At 55.1% G+C, this 23,262-nt stretch overlaps 1 protein-coding gene across 5 annotated transcripts in view; it reads left to right on the top strand.

The window, feature by feature from the left end:
* Positions 1 to 2,096: 2,096 nt before the first annotated feature.
* Positions 2,097 to 23,262, top strand: part of Rbm19 (RNA binding motif protein 19) — a 216,391-nt gene continuing 195,225 nt past the window's right edge. For 4 of the 5 annotated variants that reach the window (XR_008222017.1, XM_052755199.1, XM_052755201.1 and 1 more), the window contains exons 1-16: positions 2,097 to 2,246; positions 5,387 to 5,569; positions 6,487 to 6,606; positions 6,780 to 6,818; positions 6,949 to 7,147; positions 8,680 to 8,939; positions 10,291 to 10,371; positions 10,937 to 11,015; positions 12,683 to 12,754; positions 13,577 to 13,777; positions 15,854 to 15,984; positions 17,002 to 17,120; positions 17,469 to 17,565; positions 18,442 to 18,552; positions 19,144 to 19,344; positions 20,541 to 20,661. Coding sequence is in view for 4 of the 5 variants with exons in the window: in XM_052755199.1 (XP_052611159.1) it covers positions 2,211 to 2,246; positions 5,387 to 5,569; positions 6,487 to 6,606; positions 6,780 to 6,818; positions 6,949 to 7,147; positions 8,680 to 8,939; positions 10,291 to 10,371; positions 10,937 to 11,015; positions 12,683 to 12,754; positions 13,577 to 13,777; positions 15,854 to 15,984; positions 17,002 to 17,120; positions 17,469 to 17,565; positions 18,442 to 18,552; positions 19,144 to 19,344; positions 20,541 to 20,661 (2,050 nt within the window). In the remaining variant the exon portion in view is untranslated. The remainder of the gene's footprint in view (positions 2,247 to 5,386; positions 5,570 to 6,486; positions 6,607 to 6,779; positions 6,819 to 6,948; positions 7,148 to 8,679; positions 8,940 to 10,290; positions 10,372 to 10,936; positions 11,016 to 12,682; positions 12,755 to 13,576; positions 13,778 to 15,853; positions 15,985 to 17,001; positions 17,121 to 17,468; positions 17,566 to 18,441; positions 18,553 to 19,143; positions 19,345 to 20,540; positions 20,662 to 23,262) is intronic. The other variant, XM_052755200.1, reaches the window with a different exon arrangement.

Raw genomic sequence — 23,262 nt, forward strand, 5'->3', positions numbered from 1 at the left:
AGACATTTAACACTAGTCGGGGGGGGGGGGGGAATGGAACAAAGAACATTTGGGAAGGGACATGGGTGGAGCTTGAAAACAAGATGCCAAGGGAAATCAGCCAGGAAGGGAACACGTCCATAGAGAGGTAGATTCTAGGTTCCCGGGGGGAGGGTGGGGGGAGAATGATGACAGGTGTGGGCCTTCTGTAAGAGGGGTTGAAAATGTCCTGGTCCTGTGCTTGTGTATAATGGTTTCTGATTTCGTGTTTCTAAGGTGTTGTGTGTGTGTTGGCTTCTTGTGTTTTGTCTTTGTTTTTTTTTTTTTTTGTTTGTTTTTAATTCTGATTTGTTTGGGGGTTTTGGTTTGCTTGCCTGTTTGCTTTCTAAAGAGAGAGCGAGAAAGGCCTGAGAGTTGAGTTGGTGGGGAGGTGGGAAGGATCTGGGAGGGGTGGGAGAGGGGAAACCATGATCAAAATACATCGTACGAAAAACATTTTTCAATAAAAATTTCCTAAGGTTGGTTGTGACGAGGATCGAAAGACTGTAAACACACTAAAGACCATCAAGTGGTACACTTTTTATTTATTTATTTTGTGTGTGGTGGGGTGCGTGCTGTCACATGCACGTGGAGGGAGGTCTGAGGACAGACTTGCTGGCATTGGCTCTCTCCTCCCACCACGAGGGACCAAGGAGTAAAATTCAGGTTGTCAGGTTTGGCCACAAGCTCCTTTACCCTACAAGCCATGCTACCAACTGGAATCACACACTCTAAGTGGGTAAATTGTGTAGCGTGTGAACTCTATCTTAATAAAGCCGCCAACAGTAACAACAAAGGATATGGGGAGGTGGGGTGAAATGTCTTTTAGAAGAAAATTGCAAAGGCTTTGGGGGAAGATCTGGGGTACAGCTGAGGCAGTGTGGTTATCAATAATAGATTGTGCCCTTTCTGGAGAGAAAACAGAGGTCCCCCTCTAAAACCTCTCCCACCTAAGAGCAGATCCAGCAAAGGCTCCGAAATGCATGTTAAGAACATGTTAAGAACTTAATAGTCTGATGCTCTTGTGCCCTAGGATAAAACCCATCTAACTGCAGCAGGCACAAGGCCCTCAGAGGCAAGTCTGGCCAAGAACTCAACCCCCAGGCTGGCAGATGAGGGGTTAAAAGCTCCCCAGAGAGCTGTGGGATGCCTGTAAGGTTGCCATTGAAGCCCTTGGTAAGCACTATGGGGCTCTGGGTTCTCATCTCTGCCTTTCTACTTAGAACCTACATGTCTTGAATCAAGCTGTTTCACTCATCAGGTCCCCGGTTCACCTGCCCACAAAACAGGGTGGTTATCGCCAGTACTCACACCCTGTACCAGTATCCACGGGGCATGTTCAGCCATTGAGTCAGAGCCTGGCAGTTTCTCTAAGCCTCCAGTTTCTCTATCCTAAAAAGGAAGCAAGGGAGCTGGTGAGATGTCTCAGTTGATTAAGGCCCTTGCCGCCAAGGCTTATGGTCTAAATTTGATCCCCGAGACCCACCAAATTGTCCTCTGGGGCCATCACATGTGAACCCTGGAACATGTTCATACATACACACACACACACACACATATATAGTGTGTATATATGTTCATATATATGAACATGTTCATACACACTATATATTCAACTGTATTCATATATAACATATATTCATATATGCACAATAAACAAATAAATGAATTTGTAAAAAGGTTTTGTTTTGGTTTTTGTTGTTTCAAAACAGGGTTTTTCTGTGTAACAGCCAGAGACCTCGCTCTGTAGACCAGGCTGGCCTCGAACTCACAGAGATCCGCCTGCCTCTGCCTCCGGAGTGCTGTGTGTGCCACCACCGTCCGACAAACAACAACAACAACAAAAGTTTTTCTTAAGCAAAAATCCCTACTCTTTCCCAGGGGTCATCCTGCGAGCGTTGGGCACCAGCGCCCCCTGCCGGCCTTACCAGGCATTGGCCTCTCCTCCAGGACCCGGAGGAGAAACTGCGCCTGCGCAGAATGCAAGCGCTGCGTTCTCCCCCCGCCCCCTCCCTCTTGAGGGTGGGACTTCCCCGGAGAAGCTCCAGGGAGGCCACACCCACTTCCGGGTGGACCCTGGCGGAGGCCACGTGACTCGCCAAAGATGGCGGCGCCCAGTGAGCTGGCGTGAAAGTTGTGGAAAGTCGGCGTCGCGGGGTTCGTGAATCAGAACCGAGGGGGACCCGGCAGCCATGTCGCGACTGATCGTGAAGAACCTCCCTAATGGGGTGAGCAGGAGCCGGGAGAGGGGTCCGGAAGCGAGGGCGGGGGTCCGGAGAATGAGGCCGAAGGATGGAGGGGTTTTTTTTTTAAGTCTGGTGCAGGAGTACGGAGGTCCGGAACCCAATGGGGGTTCTGACCGCTGGAAAGCAGGGAGAGTGGCTGCTATCGTTATAATTATCGCTGTTGATTGTTGCCACCTCGGGTGCCTGACTCCAAACCCGACAGTCCTGCTGCAGGCAGATGTCAGCCTCCACCTTATGCCTCGGACCCCGGTCCCCTCAATGCAGTTGTTGACCCGGGTGGATCCACGTGGTTCTCCTTCCCACTCCCGAGACGGTTGGGGGAAACAGGATGGGAAGTGATCCTGAGGACCTGAGTGACGGGAACGGCATTCAGTGGTTTCCCCTTAAGTGGAGACGGGGCATCCCAGCCGTGATCCCGGAACCTGGCACCCGGCAGGCAGGCATTCGGCAACTGCGTGCCATGCCGGGTAAAGGAGGAAGCCAACTCATGCATGTGGTGATTAGATGGGCACTCAGAGGACCCCTCCTTGTGGTGCTGGTTAACTTTGGTCAACTTAACCCAAACCGAAGTCACATAGGAAGAGGAAACCTCAACTGATGAATTGATTCCATAGGGGTTGCCCTGTGGACAAGTCTGTGAGACATTGATGAGTGACTGACATGGGGGAGCCCCGCCCACGGTGGGTGGTGTCACCCGTCAGCAAGTGCTCCTGGGCTGTATAAAAATTCTAGTTGAGCCGGGCGGTGGTGGCGCACGCCTTTAATCCCAGCACTCGGGAGGCAGAGCCAGGCAGATCTCTGTGAGTTCGAGGCCAGCCTGGGATACAGAGTGAGTTCCAGGAAAGGCGCAAAGCTATACAGAGAAACCCTGTCTCGAAAAACAAAAAACAAAAAACAAAAAAAAAAAAAAAAAAAAAAAAATTCTAGTTGAGCAAATAAGTCTGCAGAGTTCCTCCATGGTCTCTGCTTCAGTTCCTGCCTTGCCTTCTCTGGATGACAGACTGTGATTGGGACCCCTAAGCCAAATAAGCCGTTTTCCTCCCCCAAGTTGCGTTTGGTTTTGCTGTGTATGGGCAACAGCAGGAAGCAGACTAAAATACTGTTTCACTATTACAGAGCAAGCGCAGCTACGGACTTGTTTCAAAGCCAAGCGTGTTGGCACGCACCCGTTGTCAGCTTTCAGTGGGCTGAGGCGGAGGGTGGCAAGTTCGAGGCCAGCCTGGGTTACAGAGCAAGATGATGTGGCAAATAAATACATACATAAATAAATAATAAAATTTATTTTGGCTGTTGGTGGGGCCATATGCCCCTAGACCAGTGGTTCTCAACCTTTCTAATGCTGCGATCCTTTAACACAGTTCCTCATATTGTGGTGACCCCCCCCAACCATAAAATTATTTCGTTGCTACTTCATAACTATAATTTTGCTGCTGTTATAAATTATAATGTAAAGATCAGATATGCGCGTCCTTCAACGGGGGGTCGCGGCCCATAAGTTGAGAACCAATGCCCTGGAGCCCCATGAAAATCCAGCTGGTGTGAGAACGGTAGGAGCCAGCTGTCTACACTGTGGGACTTTTGAAGCCACATTATAGTGTAGAGCGTGTTAATTTCCGTGTTAATTTCCCATTACTTCCATGGTAAGGTAGTTGAAACAATGTTAGTATTTTGTTTGTGTTTTTTTTTTTTTTTTTATCGTCTCTGAGGTCAACGAGCCATGACAGCATCATGGCTGTGGGCTGCAAGGCTGGACCAGGCTGCCAGCGGATCTTCTTAGGCCTCTTCAACGTCTGCTGGCCATTGCCTTCTCTGACTCATGGCTGCTTCTGTCGCCCCCACCCTTCGAAGCCCAGAACAGTTGGTCTTCTGATTCTTTCCCTCTCATTTTCCCCCATCTAGTCTTCCCCACCCTGAGCCTCCTACCTCACTGATGGCATTGAAGTACCAGAAGATCCGGGATGCTCTCCCCCAGGGGGGTTTCAGTTTTGGAGGGTCTTTTGAAAAACAGGGTCTTAGTTTGTTGGCCAGGCTGACCTTGAACCTGCCGTCCTCCTCCTCCCTCTGCCTCGGCGTACCCAGCTTTCATCTTGGGGTTCTTTGGTTTTTGGAGACGGGGTCTGGTTAGTAGCCCTGGCTGGCCTGGAACTTGACATGTAGACCTGCCTATGCCTCCAGAGTGCTAGGACTAAAGGTGCACATCACCATGCCTGGCTTTATCACTTTTTGCATTTTTCGAGACAGGGTTTTGCTATGTAGCTTTGGAGCCTGTCCTGGAACTTGATCTTGTAGACCAGGAGGCTGGCCTTGAACTCACAGAGATCCACCTGCCTCTGCCTCCTGAGGCTGGGATTAAAGGCGTGCGCCACCACCGCCCAGCAGATTTTTAAGCATCTGAAAAACCCTTTTTTGGAATATCTGGGTGTGGTGGAGCACGCCTGTTGGGACTGGGAAAGGAGGCAGGTGGATCTGTAGTTTGAGGCCAGCCAGGGCTGCATACTCTCCTTTGCAGTGTACCATAGTGCAATCCCAGGTGCTGGGGATAAGGGTGTGAGCATCTTTTTTTTTTTTTTTTTTTTTTTTTTTTTTTTTTTTGGTTTTTCAAGACAGGGTTTCTCTGTGTAGCTTTGCGCCTCTCCTGGAACTCACTTGGTAGCCCAGGCTGGCCTCGAACTCACAGAGATCCGCCGGCCTCTGCCTCCCGAGTGCTGGGATTAAAGGCGTGCGCCACCACCGCCCGGCGGGTGTGAGCATCTTTAATGGGCTCCATTATTCTCTCCCATGGTTGGTAACCGTTTATACAGTTTCCCTTATCTATCTGTTTATTTGGACAAGCCTCAGCCACAGATGGATGCTGTAATTGATATGGTCTTCATAGGGAATAGGATAAGATAGAGAGCATGTGAGGTGCCTTGGGATCTCATTTCCTCACCAAAGAAGTGAGTAGCCTGCCTAGGGGTACTCAGCTGGTATCCGGTTCTGAGCTGGGACCTGGCCGCCCTAAAAATGTGCATGTTGCTGTCTGTTCATCTCAGGTCACCCTCCAGGACCTCTGGGCTTCCAGCTTGTCTGTCCCTTTGCTCTGGGGATCCCCATCTCCTCTTATTATGTCCCTTGTGCTCTAGATGAAGGAGGAGCGATTCCGGCAGCTATTTGCCGCCTTCGGCACACTGACCGACTGCAGCCTCAAGTTCACCAAAGATGGCAAGTTCCGCAAGTTCGGCTTTATAGGCTTCAAGTCGGAGGAGGAGGCCCAGGCGGCCCTGAGCCATTTCAACCGGAGTTTTATTGACACGTCCCGGATCACAGTGAGTCCGAGGGAGTCCCATCCCACCTGCCCTAGAGAGCCTGCCTTACTTCAGGGCTACGCAAGCTTTCAGGTGCCCAGGCATCATTCCCAGAGAGTCTGCTACCTATTCCCTGGGCCCTCTCCAGAGTGTCTGATGAGTTAAAGCGTTCAAATTTCACAGTACTCTTTTCTGTTGTCTGACCTTTGTGCCCTGAACACGTTATAATTATGGTAGAATGGATAGAAACAGTTACTTCTATGGGGATGCCACTGGGATAAAGTGGTTTGCTGACCAATAATAGCTTGGAATGTATGGGAGTGGCTCATGGGAGTGTCCTCCCGAGGCTGCCTGGCTGAGAGTGTATCTGAGGTGCCAGGGCTGAGGGATGCATCCATTTATGTGTGGTCCCTGACATTCTTCCACACTCCTGTGGTCATCTTGTTGTCCCTGTTACCCTGGACTTGTTTTCTGCTGTGACTGAGCCTGCCTCGTGGTAAACAGTCACCCTGACAGCCATCACTCCCTGTTGCCCCGTGCCAGGCAGCTGCCACCTCCCCGACATCGTTTGCTAGCCTAGGAGGTGAACGTGTACTCCAAATCCCCATGTGCCCTGAGTTCTGTCTCTGCTCTGTCGTCACCTGCTTCCTGGGCCACCCAATCTCTACTTTAACCTTTTGGTCTGAGCAGAGGGGACCGGAGCATTTCTTGTCACCTTCTACTAGAGAGCATGGGAGGCAGAGCTAGTCCTCTGGAAATGGCAGTGGCCAGGATGACTTTTGGAGGACGATGTCTAGGTTGGGTGATTCGCTTTAAATGCATTCAGCAAGTCAGTGACCACTGCATTCTGGGAAAACCGTGCTCCTGGTGCTGAAAGGGCACACACGTGCCTGGGTACCGACCGCAGCAGCTGTGGAAACCAGCCCTTTCCTATGCAGGTGGAATTCTGCAAGTCCTTTGGAGACCCAACAAAACCCCGAGCCTGGAGCAAACATGCCCAGAAGCCAGGCCAGCCCAAGCAGCCATCGCAAGGCTCCATTCCCTCAGACACTAAAAAAGTACGTTAGCGGTGCCCCCAGCCCTGTGCCCAGCGTTGGCAGGGTGGTCTCTGGCTGGCAGGGAGTTGGAAGTATCTTTTGGATGGTTTTGGAAGGTGGGTGCGCCCAGGGCAGTTCACTTCCGTCTTCCCTCCCCCATCATCGGTGTGACCCTGTCTGCCTTCCACTTCCAGGATGACAAGAAGAAAAAGGTGCCCAGTGACCTGGCGAAGGTGAATGTTGTGTGGGTGGCGAGGGAAGGCTGTGAACATCGAGAGGGTGGCGGGCTGGAGATCTGAGCCTCCTGAACCTCTGCCTCATCTCCCTCCTTCCTGCCCCTCCCACCCGGCTGCACTGCCACAGCTGAAGGAAGATGCCGAGTTCCAGGAGTTTCTGTCAATTCACCAGAAGAGGACCCAGGTGGCCACGTGGGCCAACGACGCTTTGGACACTGAGCTCCCAAGAGCAAAAACCAAGCCAACAAGTGACTATCTGAACTTTGACTCCGACTCTGACTCGGGGCAGGAGAGTGAGGAGGAGCTGGCTAGAGAGGAGCCTGAAGGTGAGTGTGTACCTCGGGTCCACATAGGCCTTTGCCTGGTCCTGACCTGATGGGCACAAGGACGCTTTGTGCGACACTCTCCGGTAACACAGGAAAGGGACAGCCAGGTGCTTCCCTCTAGCCATCTGGGGGATGAGTAGTCCACCCACAGGTGTCTCTCCCCCAGGCAGATCTGGTCACCTGACTCAGCCAGTAGTCACCGAGCATGTGCAGTATGTCAGGCACAGCTCTGGAGACTGTGGATACCGCAGTGAGAAAAGATCCCAAGAGTCCCTGTACCTGTAGAGTAGGCCTCCCGGTAAGAGCAGAGGGACGGAGGCAGGTAGTTCCCAGTGGAGCATGTGTGGTGACGGTGTGCCAGGGAAACAGTACAGGATGTGTGTGGGAAAGCTTCCCAGAAGGGCTCCTGTAGCTCTGGGGGATAGCGGTAGGGTATCTTGTCCTCATGGGTCCTGCTGTGACTGGTAAGTAGCCAATCAGAGCCCAGAGCATAGGCCCTAAGTGATGTGGTCCACCATAAGAGCTGTTCTGGTTTATCGGTGAGGATATGGGACTAACTCAGCTCAGCCTGGTAAAGTCTGCTGAGCTGAGGACTGTGGGACTGAGGGTGGAGAGGCCCAGGAAGTAGGGGAACAGCCTTGGAAAGGCTCAAAGGAAAGGATGGCCCAGGAGCTAGAGAGGCACAGCCTGGTTACAGGTTAAAGCAGAGGGAACCAGGGGAAGGGAGTTGGAACTCCACCCTGAGCACTGGAAACAGCTGCAGGGTGCTGGACAGAGTCACAGCCCCACAGTGTGCTCAGAGGGTCATGCAGGCTGCAGTGAGGGATGGCCGTCCTTCCTCTGCTCAGGAAGGCTTTTCTTTCCTGCTCCCTCCCCGCCAACCCTTGTCATGGAGTGTGTCACACCTTTGTACTTTAGTGCAAACTGTACACTGTTCACCAGGGACACCAAGAGTAAAGGACACAGACACAGAAGCCTAGTGTCTGACAAGGACTGTAATCGGCACTCGTGGATTTTGCCGAACCAGTAGATTATAGCGGCCTCTGCCGTGAGCTGTGTTGTGTGTATTATTTTAAGACTGTTGAAAGATGAACGTAAAGGGGGGACCTTGGGGAGCTGGGGAGATTGGCTCAGCAATCGCGTGCACATACTCCTCATCCAGATCTGAGTTCAGTTCCCAGCACCTACACACTGGCTCACATTTGCCTGTAACTCCAGCCCAAGGGACTCCAGTGCCCTCATCTGGCCTCTGTGGGCACTGCACTCATGTGCACACATCCGCACACAGACACACATGTAACTAAATCTTACAGGGGAGAGGGGGCTGGAGTGGGCCAGGAGAGTGAAGGAAGCGAGCGACACATCGCCATGTGTCACGGGCAGGGTGAAAGACATGCCCAGTCGAGTGTGGCCTGATTCGCCGCCAGCTGTCGCTCATCAGAGAATTGGCTGGAGTTGATTTGTGTCAGGGCCTTGGCCATGGCGGGCGTGTTGTCTCTGCCCGCTAAGTCGCTGACCCTCTGTATCCGCAGAGGAACAAGGCCTGCAGCCAAAGGCGGCCACACAGAGGGAGCTGTCCGACATGGACTACCTGAAATCCAAGATGGTGCGGGCCGAGGAGTCCTCCGCCGACGACGAGGATGAAGAGGACAGTGAAGATGAGGCAGTGAACTGTGAAGAAGGCAGTGAGGCTGAGGAAGAGGACGACTCCCCTGCCTCCCCAGCCCAGCAGGAGAGTGGGAGCCGGGGAGCCGTGCCTGGGAGCCAGAGACCTCAGGACGCCACTGGCAAGGTGTGTGTTGGTCTGTGAGGGCGGAGGGAGAGACTGGGCCTGGTCACCAGGGTCACTGCATCCCCTTCCCTAGGGGACTGACTTGGAGGGAAGGCCACTTGCCCGCAGGTTGTCTATGCAGCTTAGACTCCTGAACCGGTGGGGAAGGCTGCCCGTTGTCTGGAGTTGTGGGGTATCGATGAGCTGGATGGGTCTTGCCGTGTGTATTAGCAACAAGACAGATAGATGGGAGGAAGCTTTCCACTGCCAGATGAGGTCAGTGAGGGCTCACTGCACGCTGGGTAACATCCCTGGCAAATCACTGATTCTCATCACAGTCCTCTGCACAGGTGACGAAGCAGGTCTTGGGAGGGGCAGTGGCTCACCCACGGTGATGGCTGGGAGATGGTGGGGCCTGAAGCCGAGATTTCGAAGATGTCTGAGGCCTTGATGATGCCCCCCACCCCGTGTCCCACCAGGAGGTCCTCTGTGCTGTAGAGAGAGGACACTTGGACACTTGGGGGGACCACATCTCCTCCCCAGGGCATCCCATCTCCTGCCCTGCTCTTTGTTCTGCAGTGAGAGGCAGAGAGGCCTCCATTCCTCATTTCATTTGCTGCCAGTTCAGACCAACATGCCCGGTCCAGGTTATGTGGCAGTGTGGAGTTCACATCCCACACTGACTCTCAGTACCTGTCACCCCTGGGTGAGACACATCCACCCCGCAGGCCTCTAATCTCCACCTCACCTCATGGCGTGTGTCCCTGCGGTGCCAGGATTGGGTCATTCAGATTCATGAGGAGGACTATGGTATAGTCACTATTCATGCGTCCTTCAACTGAAGCCAGGGCAGCCCTTGGGGTTCATGTGGTGAAGGAAGTCGGGGGTACGCAGCAGCCCAGGACAGGCATTGCTGGGAAAGGAGTTCCAGTAAGGGCAGGTTTGAGCTTCAAAGGAGAAACCGAGAGCAGAGGCTCTTTGGAGTTGTTGGAACTCCAGAACTCTGGGCCTGATCTCAGCACCCCGGTGGAATTGCACTGCCCAGCTGGGCACCGGAAAGTGCTGGGCAGTGTGTGTTACAGGGCCAGCTCAGCCTCAGTGGTACTCTCTTTTTCCCCGGGGGCCAAGGCCTCTGTTGGTTTGCCGAAGGCTTGCCAGGCTCTACATGCAGCCCTCATGTCGGGTGCGGTAAAGACTCTGCAGCTGCCTCCTCCTCCACCTCCATCACCTCCACGGCAGGCATGGATTCTCGTGGCGTTGTCCAGCTCCCCCAGCAGCAGGCGCCCCTTCCAGCTCCAGGTCGTCCCAGCCGCCACCTGCCGTGTGGGTATCAGGTCCTCGCCCCAACCATTTTCTCTCCGTGATCACTCAGGTAGAGAAGCCAGCCGGCAAGAAGGAACCCACCACCCCCTACACCGTGAAGCTCCGGGGAGCCCCGTTCAATGTCACTGAGGTGTGTGTTCTTGAAGACGGGATGCGGAGAGGAGGGTGGGGTGCCAGGGTGAGGTGGAAGTGGGTGTGAGTGAGCTAGAAGTGGGCGTGGAGGCTGCTGAGTAACATCCCGGGCGCTGACATGGGAAGGAGAGGGATGGCGGTGTGAAGACTGGCCCCACCCCTCACATTGGCGCCCGGGTGGACAGGCTCACTGTTTAAAAGGGCGGGGGCACGGGGCTGGAGGGAGAGCTCAGTGGACAGAGTGTGTGCTGCGCAAGCACGAGGAACTCAGTTCAAACCCCAGGAAGGAAAAAACTAAGCCAGATCCATGGCGTTGAGCCTGACTTAACAGGCATAATGAGACCAGTCACAGGCGCTTATTTCTCTGCTTTGAGGAACTGAGGGGCAAGCACTCGGCCACTGAGCTATGTCCCTGGTCTGGTTGTTGGTGCTTGGAATCCTAAGAGAAAACGTTAGAAAATGTTAACTGTCCAGTTGCTAATTGTTAATTGTCTGATGAAGTATTTCACTTGTTAAAAAAAGTAAAAAAGATAGAAGGGGAAACACATTTCTTTTCCTTCCAGAAAAACGTCACAGAGTTCCTGGCGCCCCTGAAGCCAGTGGCCATTCGGATAGTGAGAAATGCTCACGGGAATAAAACAGGTAAGGCAGGCCATCCCGCACCACAGCGCCGAGGCTGCCCACCGCAGGCTGCCTTAAAGACACCCATGTCCTTTTTTGCCGTCTCTTGCCCTCAGGGCAGCATAGTTCGTCTGCAAAGACCAGGGTCTCCTGTCCCTGCGTCTGGTGGCCTGGTACAGTGACTCCTTTCTGGCCGTGTCTCCCTCCCTCTCAGCCTCTACTACACTGACAGGCTCACATGCTCTGTTGGTAGATGCGAACGGGTCCAGGGTTGGCTGCACTGTCCATGGGCACCTCTGACAGAGGACAGTTCTACCTTGTTGAGTGTGTGTGGCATGGCCTTGGGCAGTGTCTTCCCAGGATTCCACTCTGGTCCGCCAGGGTCTCCTGGCCTCAGAGCACTGGATTGGGCCATCATAAGGCAGAGAGTCTGGTGATGTGCCAGAGTTGGAGCTGGGGGAGGCCAGCACCTCTGGGGCCTACCTGCTGGCCAGGCCAGGAGGCTGGGGGAGATGGAGCAGCGGGAATGTAGCCACATCTTGCAGAGCCACGCCAAGGCCCTGTGGGGTGGGAATCCACAGCCTTGGCAGGAAAAGGCCACCTGGGCAGAGCACTGGGGGATAAAGTGCCCATGCACCAGGGACAGTCAGGTCACTGTCCCATGTCCCGTTTTTTCCCCAATGCCCCTCTTGGCTTTGTCACATCTTGTACCAAGCCAGTTCTCCTCACGTTTAATCCTGAAGAGGGCAGTGGGGGGGAAAGGGGCTCCATCCCAGCTTAGCAGCACAGGGGCCGTCACCTCAGTCCCTGTGTGCAGTGGGATGGGCCTGTCACCCAGCAGTGAGGGGCCGAGGGGCTGACACTGAGAGCGGCCTTGCCCACTCCATGAGAGCTGCTGCTATGGGTGGTGCCCCTGGCTTACAGCACTTTAGAGACTGGGCAGGGAGCAGAGAAGAGTGTGTCACAGCCGAGAGAGCCCACTGGGTCTGCAGCTGGGAGACACCAGCATGGAACATGGCGCTCTCAAGGGCAGCCAGTGGGGCTGTGAAAGAGCTGGGGAGTGGGGCTCAGCCACGTAGGGACTTCAGTCAGTGTGTTCTCCAGCATAGGTCCGTGGGGTTGGGGCTGGGGACGCCATAATGGTCCCTCAGCTGGTCTGGCAGGGTGTGGGCCAGTGCCCCCCGGAAGGCTCATGAAGAGGGTGAAGTAGGTTTGTGGGTAGGTGACATCCCTGCAGAGAACAGAAGAGAGAACAGAAAGAATTCTTAAGGGTTCGTGTGGAAAACCCTTGGCCTTTGGGCCACATTGTGGCATTGCTGTCAAGACAGCCGTGTGACATCGGGCATGTGACTTAACTCCTCTAGGGAAGGGGTGACCCTGCTCTACCACCTCACACCGTCAGGCTCCCCCTCAGGAAGGATCCCAGGCCTGGTTCTGAGCTCCAGGGACAGTGGTCGTGGAGGTGGCCCTGACTGCTGAACCGTCTCCAGAGACTGTTCAAGAATAGGGTGGGGCTGGCACGGGCAGGAAGGCCATGCTATTCACTCCTGGGATCCACATCTCCATTCACAGCCAGCCCCCATGGTCTGAAGCTGCTGGAGGGTGTGGGGGTGTCTGTATCCTGGGGGGGGTGACAGACAGGTTTCCCAGCTCTGCCTGTGACTCTGCTTGTCACCGTCCTCTCTCAGGCTATGTCTTCGTGGATCTCAGCAGCGAGGACGACGTGAAGAAAGCTCTGAAGTGCAACCGGGAATACATGGGTAAGGGCGCATGGGACACCAGTGCAGGCCGTCCCTAGGCTGACTGCACGTTGGTGCTGAGATACTTCCGGGCCCTGGGGACCCAGCAGGGAGCAGAGAGTCCACAGTCCCTCCCTCTGGAGCAGCCACCGAGTGGACACAGGGAAGGGTGGGAGAAGTGGGCACCTAATGCCTTTCTCCTGAGTGGTGTGCAGAGGGGCAGGCTGCGTTGACCTGAGCTCTGGCTCCCTGGAACAGCTTTCTGGTCTCGAGAACAGCCTGTGACGCTGGCTGACTTGGGAGGTCACTGGCCTTACCCACCCAGCATGGTCAAGTGGCTCAGAGGCAGGGGTGGGCCGTTGACAGAGAAGAGTCACACTGAGGGAGGATGGGAGGGAGTCCTGTAAGCAGGTCAGGTGATGGTTCCTGATGGAGCACCGAGTAGAGGAGGAGGATGGGTGCCGGGTGAAGCGGGTGGGCACCTGGCCTGAGTGGTGCATGCCATGGTTCACTCGCTCAATGTCCCGGGTCGGGTTGTCATGTGAAGCCTTCCCAAGGCAGATCAGCCAGTGGGGGGAGTGGGGAGGCCCCGGAACCCAGCTGCTGACTCCTGCCGTCTGGGATGGCCCTGCAAGCTCCCTGGGGCTGTGGCAGCCCTGCCAAGGTGAGCGCGATCCCAGTGGATCCGGCTGCAGCCTGGGGAACCGTCTACTGCAGACAGGATCATATGTAGAGACAGCAGGCTCTGGACAGCAGCAGAGCAGAGGCTAAGGGACTCTCGGGACTCTCGGGAGGCTCGGCCACCCTCGGACACCCACAGCCATGACCCCTGTCTTCATGCAGGTGGACGTTATATCGAGGTCTTCAGGGAGAAGGCCCCCACGGCCCACGGTCCCCCAAAGAGCAGCTCCACACCCTGGCAGGGCCGCACGCTCGGGGAACATGAGGAGGAGGAGGACCTGGCTGACTCTGGGAGGCTCTTCGTGCGGAACCTGTCGTACACCAGCTCCGAGGAAGACTTGGAGAAGCTGTTCTCTGCCTATGGTGGGTCCTGCCTCCAATCAGTCCTGGGTGGTATCTGCATCCATCAGCTAGAGACTTCTCTGTAGAAACCCCGCACCTCTACCATGTGGACGGGCCTCTCTTTACTCTCTCAGAATGTGGAGTAGATGGGAGAGTGGTGTCTCCCTCAGACTGTTCACACTGCGGTCCTGTCCTTACTAGACACCGAGGCACCTGGCTGTCAGAAGTCTTCTTTGTTTTAGAAACAAAATCTTGCTATATAGCCCAGGCTGGCCTTGAATTTGCAGCAATCCTCCTGCCTCAGCCTCCTGAGTGCTGGGATTAAAGGCGTGCGCCACCACCGCCCAGCATGTACTACAATATATTTTTTTTCTTCTAAGATGGGGTTTCTCTACGTAGCCCTGGCTATCCTAGAACTAGCTTTGTAGACCAGGCTGGCCTCAGACTCACAGAGATCCACCTGCCACTGCCTCCCCAGTGCTGGGATTAAAGGTGTTTGCCAACACCGTCCAGCATGAGGGTGGTCTTTTTGTTGCTGTGTGATGCTGTTATTAAAGGGAGCCTTCATCTCCTCCAGTCTGAACTCCAATTCTTGCTTTTAAAAGAAAATTCAGATGCAGCACGCACGTCAAGCAGTCAGGGGTTTAGTTAGAATAACAGGAAGCAGGAATACCTACCCGTTAGCAGTGAAGGACCCGAGCCCAGCAGCAGTGGTCCTGGTCCTAGTAGTTCTAGCTCCCTCCTCCTCTGCTCTCTCTTCTCTGTGCTTCCCCCAGGGTGAGCACTCCCAGGAGAAGGGCACGTTCTCCTTAGAAGCCCGGATCTCAGGCTGTTGTAAGTAGATGCATTAACTATAGCCGGGCACAGAGACACACACCAGCACTCGGGAGGCAGAGGCAGGTGGATCTCTGTGAGTTCCAGACCAGCCCGGTCTCAAGGGAAAAAAAAGATACAGGACTATGCCAGGGAGTTAAAGTACCCCTAAACTTGAAGAGTTCACTAGGGGAAAGGTTAACAGCCCTCTGTACACGTGCTCCCCTTGCGAGGACAACCCTTAAGCCAGCTTGAGCTGTCTCAGCCAGTTGACCAGTTCTGAACCCTGAGCTGGCTTGGCTAGAGAGACCACCACTATGTCCTTTGTGTCCTGTTTTGGGGACCAGTTGGGCAGTCCCTCCCAGAGCTAACTTGGTTACTAGCAGTGCTGGGGCTGGACCCAGGCCTTGCGTGCGACAGGCAAGCACTTGGTCACCGAGCTGCACCCCAGAGCAGAGGAACTGTTCTTCCTGTTGCCGCTGTTGTGGTTTCTTATGCTGAAAACTCACCGGCCAGCGGGTCGTCTGGTCACGGGGCCGTGTTTGCCCGTGGGGGGTCAGGATTATTACACAAAGGGCAGCAGGGCTCTAAATGGGACCGAGACTGTGACACTTGCAACATGCCTGAGGTAGCTCTTCCAAGGACAGCCTGGGTGTGGAGCTTCAGAGACAGGAGGACCAAGGAGGGACGAGGAGGGGGACTCGAGAGCAGACAGGGTAGTGAAACCTCCCATTGTGCCCAGACTGGACAGGAGAGGGATTGTCTAGACTGTAGGTGTCCGTTTGGGAAGACAGAGGCTCATGGTAAGGACATGATGGTCCCTGTGTTCAGAGTGGGAAGCACTGCCTAGCTTGTGTGGTGATGCCATGGTCCTTCCATGCCAGCACCTGTAGGAGGCACTCTTTCTTGGCTGCACTCATGTGTTAGCACAGCTCACCCCACACCTCTCCTGTGAGCCAGGGGTCTTGTGACATTTTACAGGTGAGCAAACAGTCCTGTGCGTGTTAAGTGACATGTCCGTACAGGGACAAGGGAAGGCCACGTATAGAGCAGGTAGCAGAGCAGGTCTGTAGCCCACCTCCCCTCTGAGGATTGACACACAGAGTGCCTTTAACACTGGGCTGGTAAGCCGACTGGCACTCGCCATGCTCTCCTGTGGGACCCAGCCACCTGGGCTGGTCCGCAATAGCCATTTGCTGATCTCACCAGTCCAGACCTTTGCCTGGCCAGGGCCCAGCACGAGTGCTCTGGCCCACGGCTGACTGACGTCTCTCCCATCTCCAGGTCCCCTGTCAGAACTCCACTATCCCATCGACAGCCTGACCAAGAAGCCCAAGGGCTTTGCCTTCGTCACCTTCATGTTCCCTGAGCACGCAGTGAAGGCCTACGCTGAGGTGGACGGGCAGGTATTCCAGGTACGTTTGCTCAGGACTAGTCGGGCTGCTGGGCTCAAGGGAGCAGGTAGGGGTGTGTGTGTGTGTGTGTGTGTGCGTGTGTGCGTGTGTGTGCGCGTGTGCGCGCGTGCCCTAGTCCCAGGCTGCTTGTTTGGCTTATTTGTTCATGGTTTATTGATGTCATTGTTATCAGGCTAGACCTGCACCCACCTGTGTAAGCCTCATGTTCTCTCACTGTGTAGGGACAGACAGGACAGGACAGGACAGGATGCAGGTTTGTGGGGCTGGGGGGCTGCAGCTGTGCTTTGTAAAGTAAACAGTTTCCAGAGCTGGAGAGATGGCTCAACAGGTAAGAGCACTTCCTAGGCCCACAGCACTCAGGAGGCAAAAGCAGGTGGATCGCTGTGAGTTCAAGGCCAGCCAGGGTTATATAGTGAGACCCTGTCTCAAAAGACGAGAACAAACAAAAAGAACAGAAAAGAAAAATGGACATTTCCTGCTCTTCCAGAGGACCAAAGCTCAGTTCCTAGAAGTCATGTTGGACCAGCTGTAACTCCAGCTCCAGAAAAATCCTACACCCTCTTCTGGCCTCCAAAGGCACCAGACACAAACGGTGCACATACACACACTCAGGCCCAGGCACACACATGTCTACGTAAATAAAGTTAAATCTTTTTAAAGGTGAACAGTGTCTCCTGCACACAGTGATGTCAGTTGGCCTCACCACAGTGACAGGCCCCTGTGTCACGTGGGCATCTAAAACTTATAAAGAAAGAGTTTATTGGGGGCTCCCAGTTTCAGAGCGTGTCTGACCACATGGTGGGGAGCATGACGACAGGCAGGCACTGGACCAGCAGCTGAGAGCTTACGTCTGCATCCACAAGCACGAGGCAGAGAGAGAGAGAGCTAACTGGAAATGGTGTGGGCTTTTCCAACCTCAGAGCCTGCCTCCTAATCCTTCCAAATAGCTCCGCAAACTGGGGACCCGATGTTGGAATCTGTGAGCCTGTGTTCACATCCTCCTCCCATTCCCTCCAGGGCAGGATGCTCCATGTCCTACCTTCCACCATCAAGAAGGAAGCCAGCCAGGAAGCAGATGCCCCCGGATCCTCTTACAAGAAGAAGAAGGAAGCCCTGGACAAAGCCAACAGCTCCAGGTCCTAGTCAGCCCACAGTGGCCGCTGCGCCCCAGTCCCAGGGTCCACTGCCCATGGCCTCTTTCACTCTTCCTGGCGCTCCTGGTCCCTGACTTCTCAGGGCCTCAGTTTCCCTACTTGCGGGGTGCAGAGAGCAGACACAGCGTCTCCCCACCACCCAGAGCACAGTGTGGATCGTAGGAGAGAGTGTGTGCAGAGTCCCTGCCCCAGCTCGGGCTGAGACTTGGCTTGAGAGCCCGTTGGTGCCCTCCTCAGTCTCCTAGTCTTCAGGCCTGGTGGACTTGGCCTGTGGGAGGGAGTTGGAGGGAGGGCCCACCATGTGACCTCTGTCCTGCCCCTGCTCCTCAGCTCTCACAACTGGAACACACTGTTTATGGGACCAAATGCCGTAGCTGACGCCATTGCACAGAAGTACAACGCCACCAAGAGTCAAGTGTTTGACCATGTGAGTGACGGGCCTCCGTGAGTGTTGTTTATTTCATAGCAGCTCTTTCCCAGGCCAGGTGTCTGGACCTGGACAGCTGCTGAGCTACCCTAGGCCAGACCTGAGGTGGGAGCACACTTGTCGCCCTGACGGCGAGGATGCCTGTTGATTTTGCTCATAGCTCCACCCTCCCCCCCCCCCCCTTGTCATTTCCCCATCCCCAAGACATGGGTCAGCACTGTCCCTGGACACGGAGCACACCACCACAGATGAGGTAGTGATCGTGTTTCAGAGAAGCAAGGGGAAGCGGGCAGGGCTCATTTTCATGACATCTAAAGTCAGCATGTCTAAGGTACTGCTGTTAGAACATGTGCCCAGTATGAGAACAGCCTGAGCCATCTTTCCCCCTCTGTCTGCTGCGGGCGTGTATTTAACACTTGGCACGGGACCGAATTGAGCGGGCCACATTTTAGTGGCACTGGCCACAGCCCGACCGAAGTGAAGAGGGACTGTTGCTGTGGCTCAGATGTCAGGAGCCCAGCGGTGCCCAGGACAGAAGGGGACCGGCTCTTCTGGTGCCTTCTAGTGGAGGGAGACACAAACGAGGCTGGCGTAGGAGCTGGCCGAGGCTGAGGCGGGTGACTCTGAAGCCCCCGCAGGCAGTGAGCTGAACGAAGAGCACCAGGACATCTACCTGAGGAAAGCCAGGGAAGGACGGGCATTGTGAGCCATGGGGACGAGGCAGAGCTGGAAAAGGACCAAGGGGTCCAGGGTTTACTGCACAAGTCCAGAGCAGTCTTAGTCCTGGGAGCCTCCAGTGTGGAGGACGATGGGTGTGGACCACATGCATTTCCCTCTTAACCACCTCCTGACACCACCAGGCCTCTTCTCCCGCAGGAGACCAAGGGCAGCGTGGCTGTGCGTGTGGCTCTGGGGGAGACCCAGCTGGTCCAGGAGGTCCGCAGCTTCCTTATCGACAATGGCGTCAGCCTGGACTCTTTCAGCCAGGTGAGTCTTTACTGCATACAGTGGGTCTCTTAATGCTCTAAGCCAGTGGCTGTTGCAGAGCTGGGAAAGGGTTTCCCGGGAGGCTGGAGAGATGTGGATGGATCTTGTGGGTGATGGGAGCCTGAACCAGGAGGAGGCCTGAGGAGTGGCCCCTCAGAATATCCCCTCAGAGGGTAGGGTGTACCCAGCAGTGAAGGTCCCCGGCTATTCCTGCCGTCTACACCTGGGCAGCAGGTCTGCGCTGCCAGGAAGGAGTCTGGGCACTGAGATGTGGCTCTTGTCCTTTGGAAGCCCATGGGGCCACCCTGGGAGTGCCAGTCTGGGTTGAGGTTGGGGACTATTGGAATCTGTGGGGCTTGGGGTGATTTGGGGGAGGTGTGGTTCGGGAGCTGTCTGTGGGGCATGGAGTGAGCAAGACATCAGCGTGTGAGCTCCCTTCCCCCGCCCAACCACTCAGCTCTGCTTTCCAAACCTGTCCACAAGGGGCCCTGATGGGGCCTCTCTCCTGGAGGCCACCACCAACGGTCAGTGCTGAAACCGTGCTGAGGTGACCGTCCTCTTGTCCCACACACGTTCATCTCTTCCCCTCAGGCCGCAGCAGAGCGAAGTAAGACTGTGATCCTGGCTAAGAACCTCCCAGCAGGTACGCTGGCAGCGGAGCTACAAGAGATCTTTGGCCGCTTTGGCAGCTTGGGCCGCGTGCTACTGCCTGAAGGTGGCATCACGGCCATCGTAGAGTTCCTGGAGCCCCTGGAGGCCCGCAAGGCCTTCAGGCACCTGGCCTATTCCAAGGTATGGCCGCTGATCTTGGTGGGGCCCTAGAGGGACACCAAGAGCTAGAGTCGCCCTCAGGCTGGCGTGAGCCTGGCACACATAGACTCTACCCAAACCCACATTCCCTCTTGGAGCTTTGCCCTGCTCTGGCCATGAGCTGGCCATCACTGCGGTACCCGAGGCTGCCTCCTGACTTCTGAGTAAAGAAAAATTAATAGGTGTGAGCTTCCCGGGCTAGTGTGACAAGTGGCCACCAACTTGGTGGCATCAGACAGCCGAGTCTGGGCTCTCCAATGCTGGCAGCCAGAAGCCGAAGCCACCAAGCAGCAGGTTCTTTGCCTCAGCCAGATGCAGGGCAGAGTCTGTTCCCTACTTTTCTTGCTTCTGATGGTCCCGGTGGCCCTTGGCCTGATCGTCACTCCAATCTCACCCGGTCACCTTTGCTCATCCCATTCCTCCTTCTGGATTTTCTTTTCTTTTTCTTTTTTCTTTCTTTCTTTTTTTTTTTTGGCTTTTCAAGACAGGGTTTCTCTGTGTAGTCCTGGCTGTCCTAGAACTCGCTCAGTAGACCAGGCTGGTCTCAAATTCACAGAGATCTGCCTGCCTCTGCTTCCCGGGTGCTGAGATTATGGGCATGTCACACACACACACACACACACACACACACACACACACACACACACACACACACACACACACACACACACACACCCCGGCAGGGGCTACTTTATGAAACTAAGAGCTGCCTGCCTCTGCTTCCCGGGTGCTGAGATTATGGGCATGTCACACACACACACACACACACACACACACACACACACACACACACCCCGGCAGGGGCTACTTTATGAAACTAAGAGCACACCTAGATAGCACAGGACAGTCTCACTCCAGGATCTGCTTCATATTGCCAAGGTCACAGTCGCAGGCTTCGGGGCTCAAGGTTAAGACGTGGCTGTGTCTTGGGAAGCCACCATTCAGCCCAGGACAAGGAATTTCTGTCTGTCTGAGACTTTTATTCATCTCTCCAGACTGTACCCTGGCATCTGGCTATATGAGGGGCCCTGGGCCCGGCCAGTGCAGGAAAGACTCTGTGCCTGGCTTCTCGTGGCTCTGTCACCTCTGACCCTCAGGCCCTTCTGTCAGGTGGCACTGAGTCTCACAGCCAGCTCTGTGACGGGAAACCTACAACCTGGGCACCCCTGTCTCTGCAGTTTCATCATGTCCCTCTCTACCTGGAATGGGCTCCAATTGGTGTCTTTGGCGCAGCCCCCCAGAAGAAAGATTCCCAACCTGCACAGACTGCAGAGAAAGCCGAGGCAGAGCCAGAGACAGGTAAGAGCCGAGTCTGGGGTCACCGTGCCGTGGGCACGACGGCGAGGGGCAGCTGAGACTGTCATTAGGCCACTGGCCAGATGTCCTTCATCCTTCCTGCAGATAGATTGCGTCAAACGCCCTTTAAAAAGTGGACCATTGGGGTCCTGTCGCACGAGGTGGCCAACTTTTAGTTTCTTGGTGGAAGGTTATGGGGACAGGATCTTTGAGTCTATTGACAGGGATGAAAGAGGCTGTGGGAACCTTGTCTCCATCACCGAGGTGGCTGCTGGTAGAGATGATCCCTCTGTAGCCGCTTGGGTATCACAGTGCCCCCTGGTGTCCTGTGCCTGCATGGTCAGGAGAGGAAAAGGCTGTGGTCCCCTTAGCTGGTGCCTCACTCTGGGGAGGGGGTGGGTGCATTGTTGCCGGCAGGGCCAGGATAGCTCTCCCCGATCCAGACTGGTGGCTCAGGAGTGCCTGTCACTCTGAGAACCTGAAGCATCTGGGTAACATCCCAGGTGCAGCCTGGGCAGTGGAGCCAGCAAGTGTGAGGACTTGTCCTGAGACGGCTGTGAAGTAGGGGACTGTGGCAGTCAAGATGTTGTGTGGAGTGTATTGTCTTTTGTTTGACATTCTGGTGTAGCTCAGGGAGGTCTCAAACCTCCCGCATAGTCGAGGATGACCTTGAGCTTTGGATCCTCCTGCCTCCACTCCTGAGTGCCAGGACTACAGGCTGGGGTCATAGGTGTGTGCCACCACACTCCATTTCCTGTGGTCTTCGTACATTAATGTGTATGGGCATAGGAATATATTGCAGCAAGAAAAGAAAAGGCAGGTAACGAGGTTGGCAGACGGGGGTTCGGATCCTTGCCCAGGTCCAGTGACGTCTCTGCTCACTGTCCACTGAGGGTCTGCCAGATGCCGTAGTTCCAGATGGGAAGTCACTTCTGTCTCTGCCCTTTGACCCTGACACTTTCTGGTTGTCAGGTTCGTGTAGCTGCTGAGACCTTCTACATACCCTTTCCTAGCGTCTGCTAGGAGGCAGCATGTTGTCTGTTGAACCAGAGGTTCCCTGAAGCCTGCTCATGAAAAGTCAAGACGTCCTGCTCACAGTCCTTCGTTTGTTTTTTCGTTAGTGTTGGGGTTTGGAACCTCAGGCGGTGGATGGTCTGCAAGTGTTTAGCTTTGAGCTGCCTACCTCTGCCTGGGTTAGTTCTAACCCCAGGTCACTCCAGACCTCCACTGCCTTCCTTCTTGGCTCTGTACTACACCTGAACCTGGGTGCTACGTTTTGGCATAAAGCAAACACTCATTGTCAAGCATGAAAAGTAGCCAGGGCCTGGGTTGCTGAAGACACACTCTAGGAGGCCCATCTCCTGGCTGGGCAGCAGTGTCGGCCTGTGAGGACCACCCAAGAAGATGTTGTGTGGCTTTGCTCACCTGTCCTGACGCAATACCCCCCAGGTGATACTGGAATTTGCACTCTAGTTCTCCCTTTTCATTTCTGTCTTGGCCAGGTTATCAATGCACTGCAGTGCTCAGCATCCCGTGTGCTCAGCATCCTGTGCAGCTGTAGGTGTAGGGTAGGACGGCTGCAAAGATAGATGTCAAAGCAGTGAAAACTGTGGGAAGGATGTGACTCCATCCCTCTGCAGGGAGGGCTGGGTTACGGTGGTGCTTGTGTCCTGAGCCTCTGGCACCCGTGAGGTTTGAAAGTGGCTTCAGGTGTTTGGTGACCCCAGCCAGTGAGCGGTCAGTGACATTGAGGTGCGAAGGTGACTTTAGGTGATTGTGACCCGAGCCCGTGAGTGGTCAGTGGAATCCTGAGTTACAGTTACAGCAGTAACACTGTTGTGAGGGAGATGCACTTGCTGTCCAGTGCATGGGCAGCCCTCTGTTCCTTGCCATTCTCTGAGCTCTGTCTTTGTGTCTGCAACCTGGGTGATGGCCGCCAGGATGACCAAGGTCACTGTTGTCACCCACAGGCTGGGAGCCAGGTGGCATCACCCTAAGTGCTCTTGTAGCCACCCACACAGAGCTAGCTCACCAGAGCTTTTAGCTGGCCTGGTGGGGGTGCGGGGAGGGGGCGGGCTGAGTAGTGCCCATTGTGGCCTTGGGTGCAGACATTGCTCTGGAGCTGGAGAGGTCTCTTGACACCGGTGTTCAGGGTCTGGAGTTGGTGCTCTGTTGCCTTGTCCCCACCAGGCTCTGACCCTGGGAAGGGTTGGTACCAAGGTCCTCAGATCTAGAAGGGCCCAGCTACCCACCCAGATTTGGACTGGGAAGCTGTACCTGGCTGAACCCCTGCCCAGCCCGCTGCGTCCACATCATCCTCACTGCCACTTCCTAGAGCCGTCTTGGCCTCCTGAGGCTCTTCCTTGTTTTACTACACAGTCCCTTTTCTGTCCCCAGTCCCCTGAGTTTCGTCCTGCGCCCCCTGCCCGCCTCCTCGCCCCCTGTCCGCCTCCTCGCCCCCTGCCCGTTGCACATTGTTTCTGACCTACCACCAGCTCCCGCATCCCTGTTGGGTGAGGACCTAGAGTGCTGGGGACCCAGACTAGGATTTCACAGGCAAGGAGGAGGGGGATGGGCAGGCTTTTCCCGGCCCCCCTGCTTTTC

Source organism: Peromyscus californicus, unplaced genomic scaffold (assembly GCF_007827085.1).
Source record: "Peromyscus californicus insignis strain IS unplaced genomic scaffold, ASM782708v3 Scaffold_2__1_contigs__length_46816999, whole genome shotgun sequence".
Classification (NCBI taxonomy): Eukaryota; Metazoa; Chordata; class Mammalia; order Rodentia; family Cricetidae; genus Peromyscus; species Peromyscus californicus.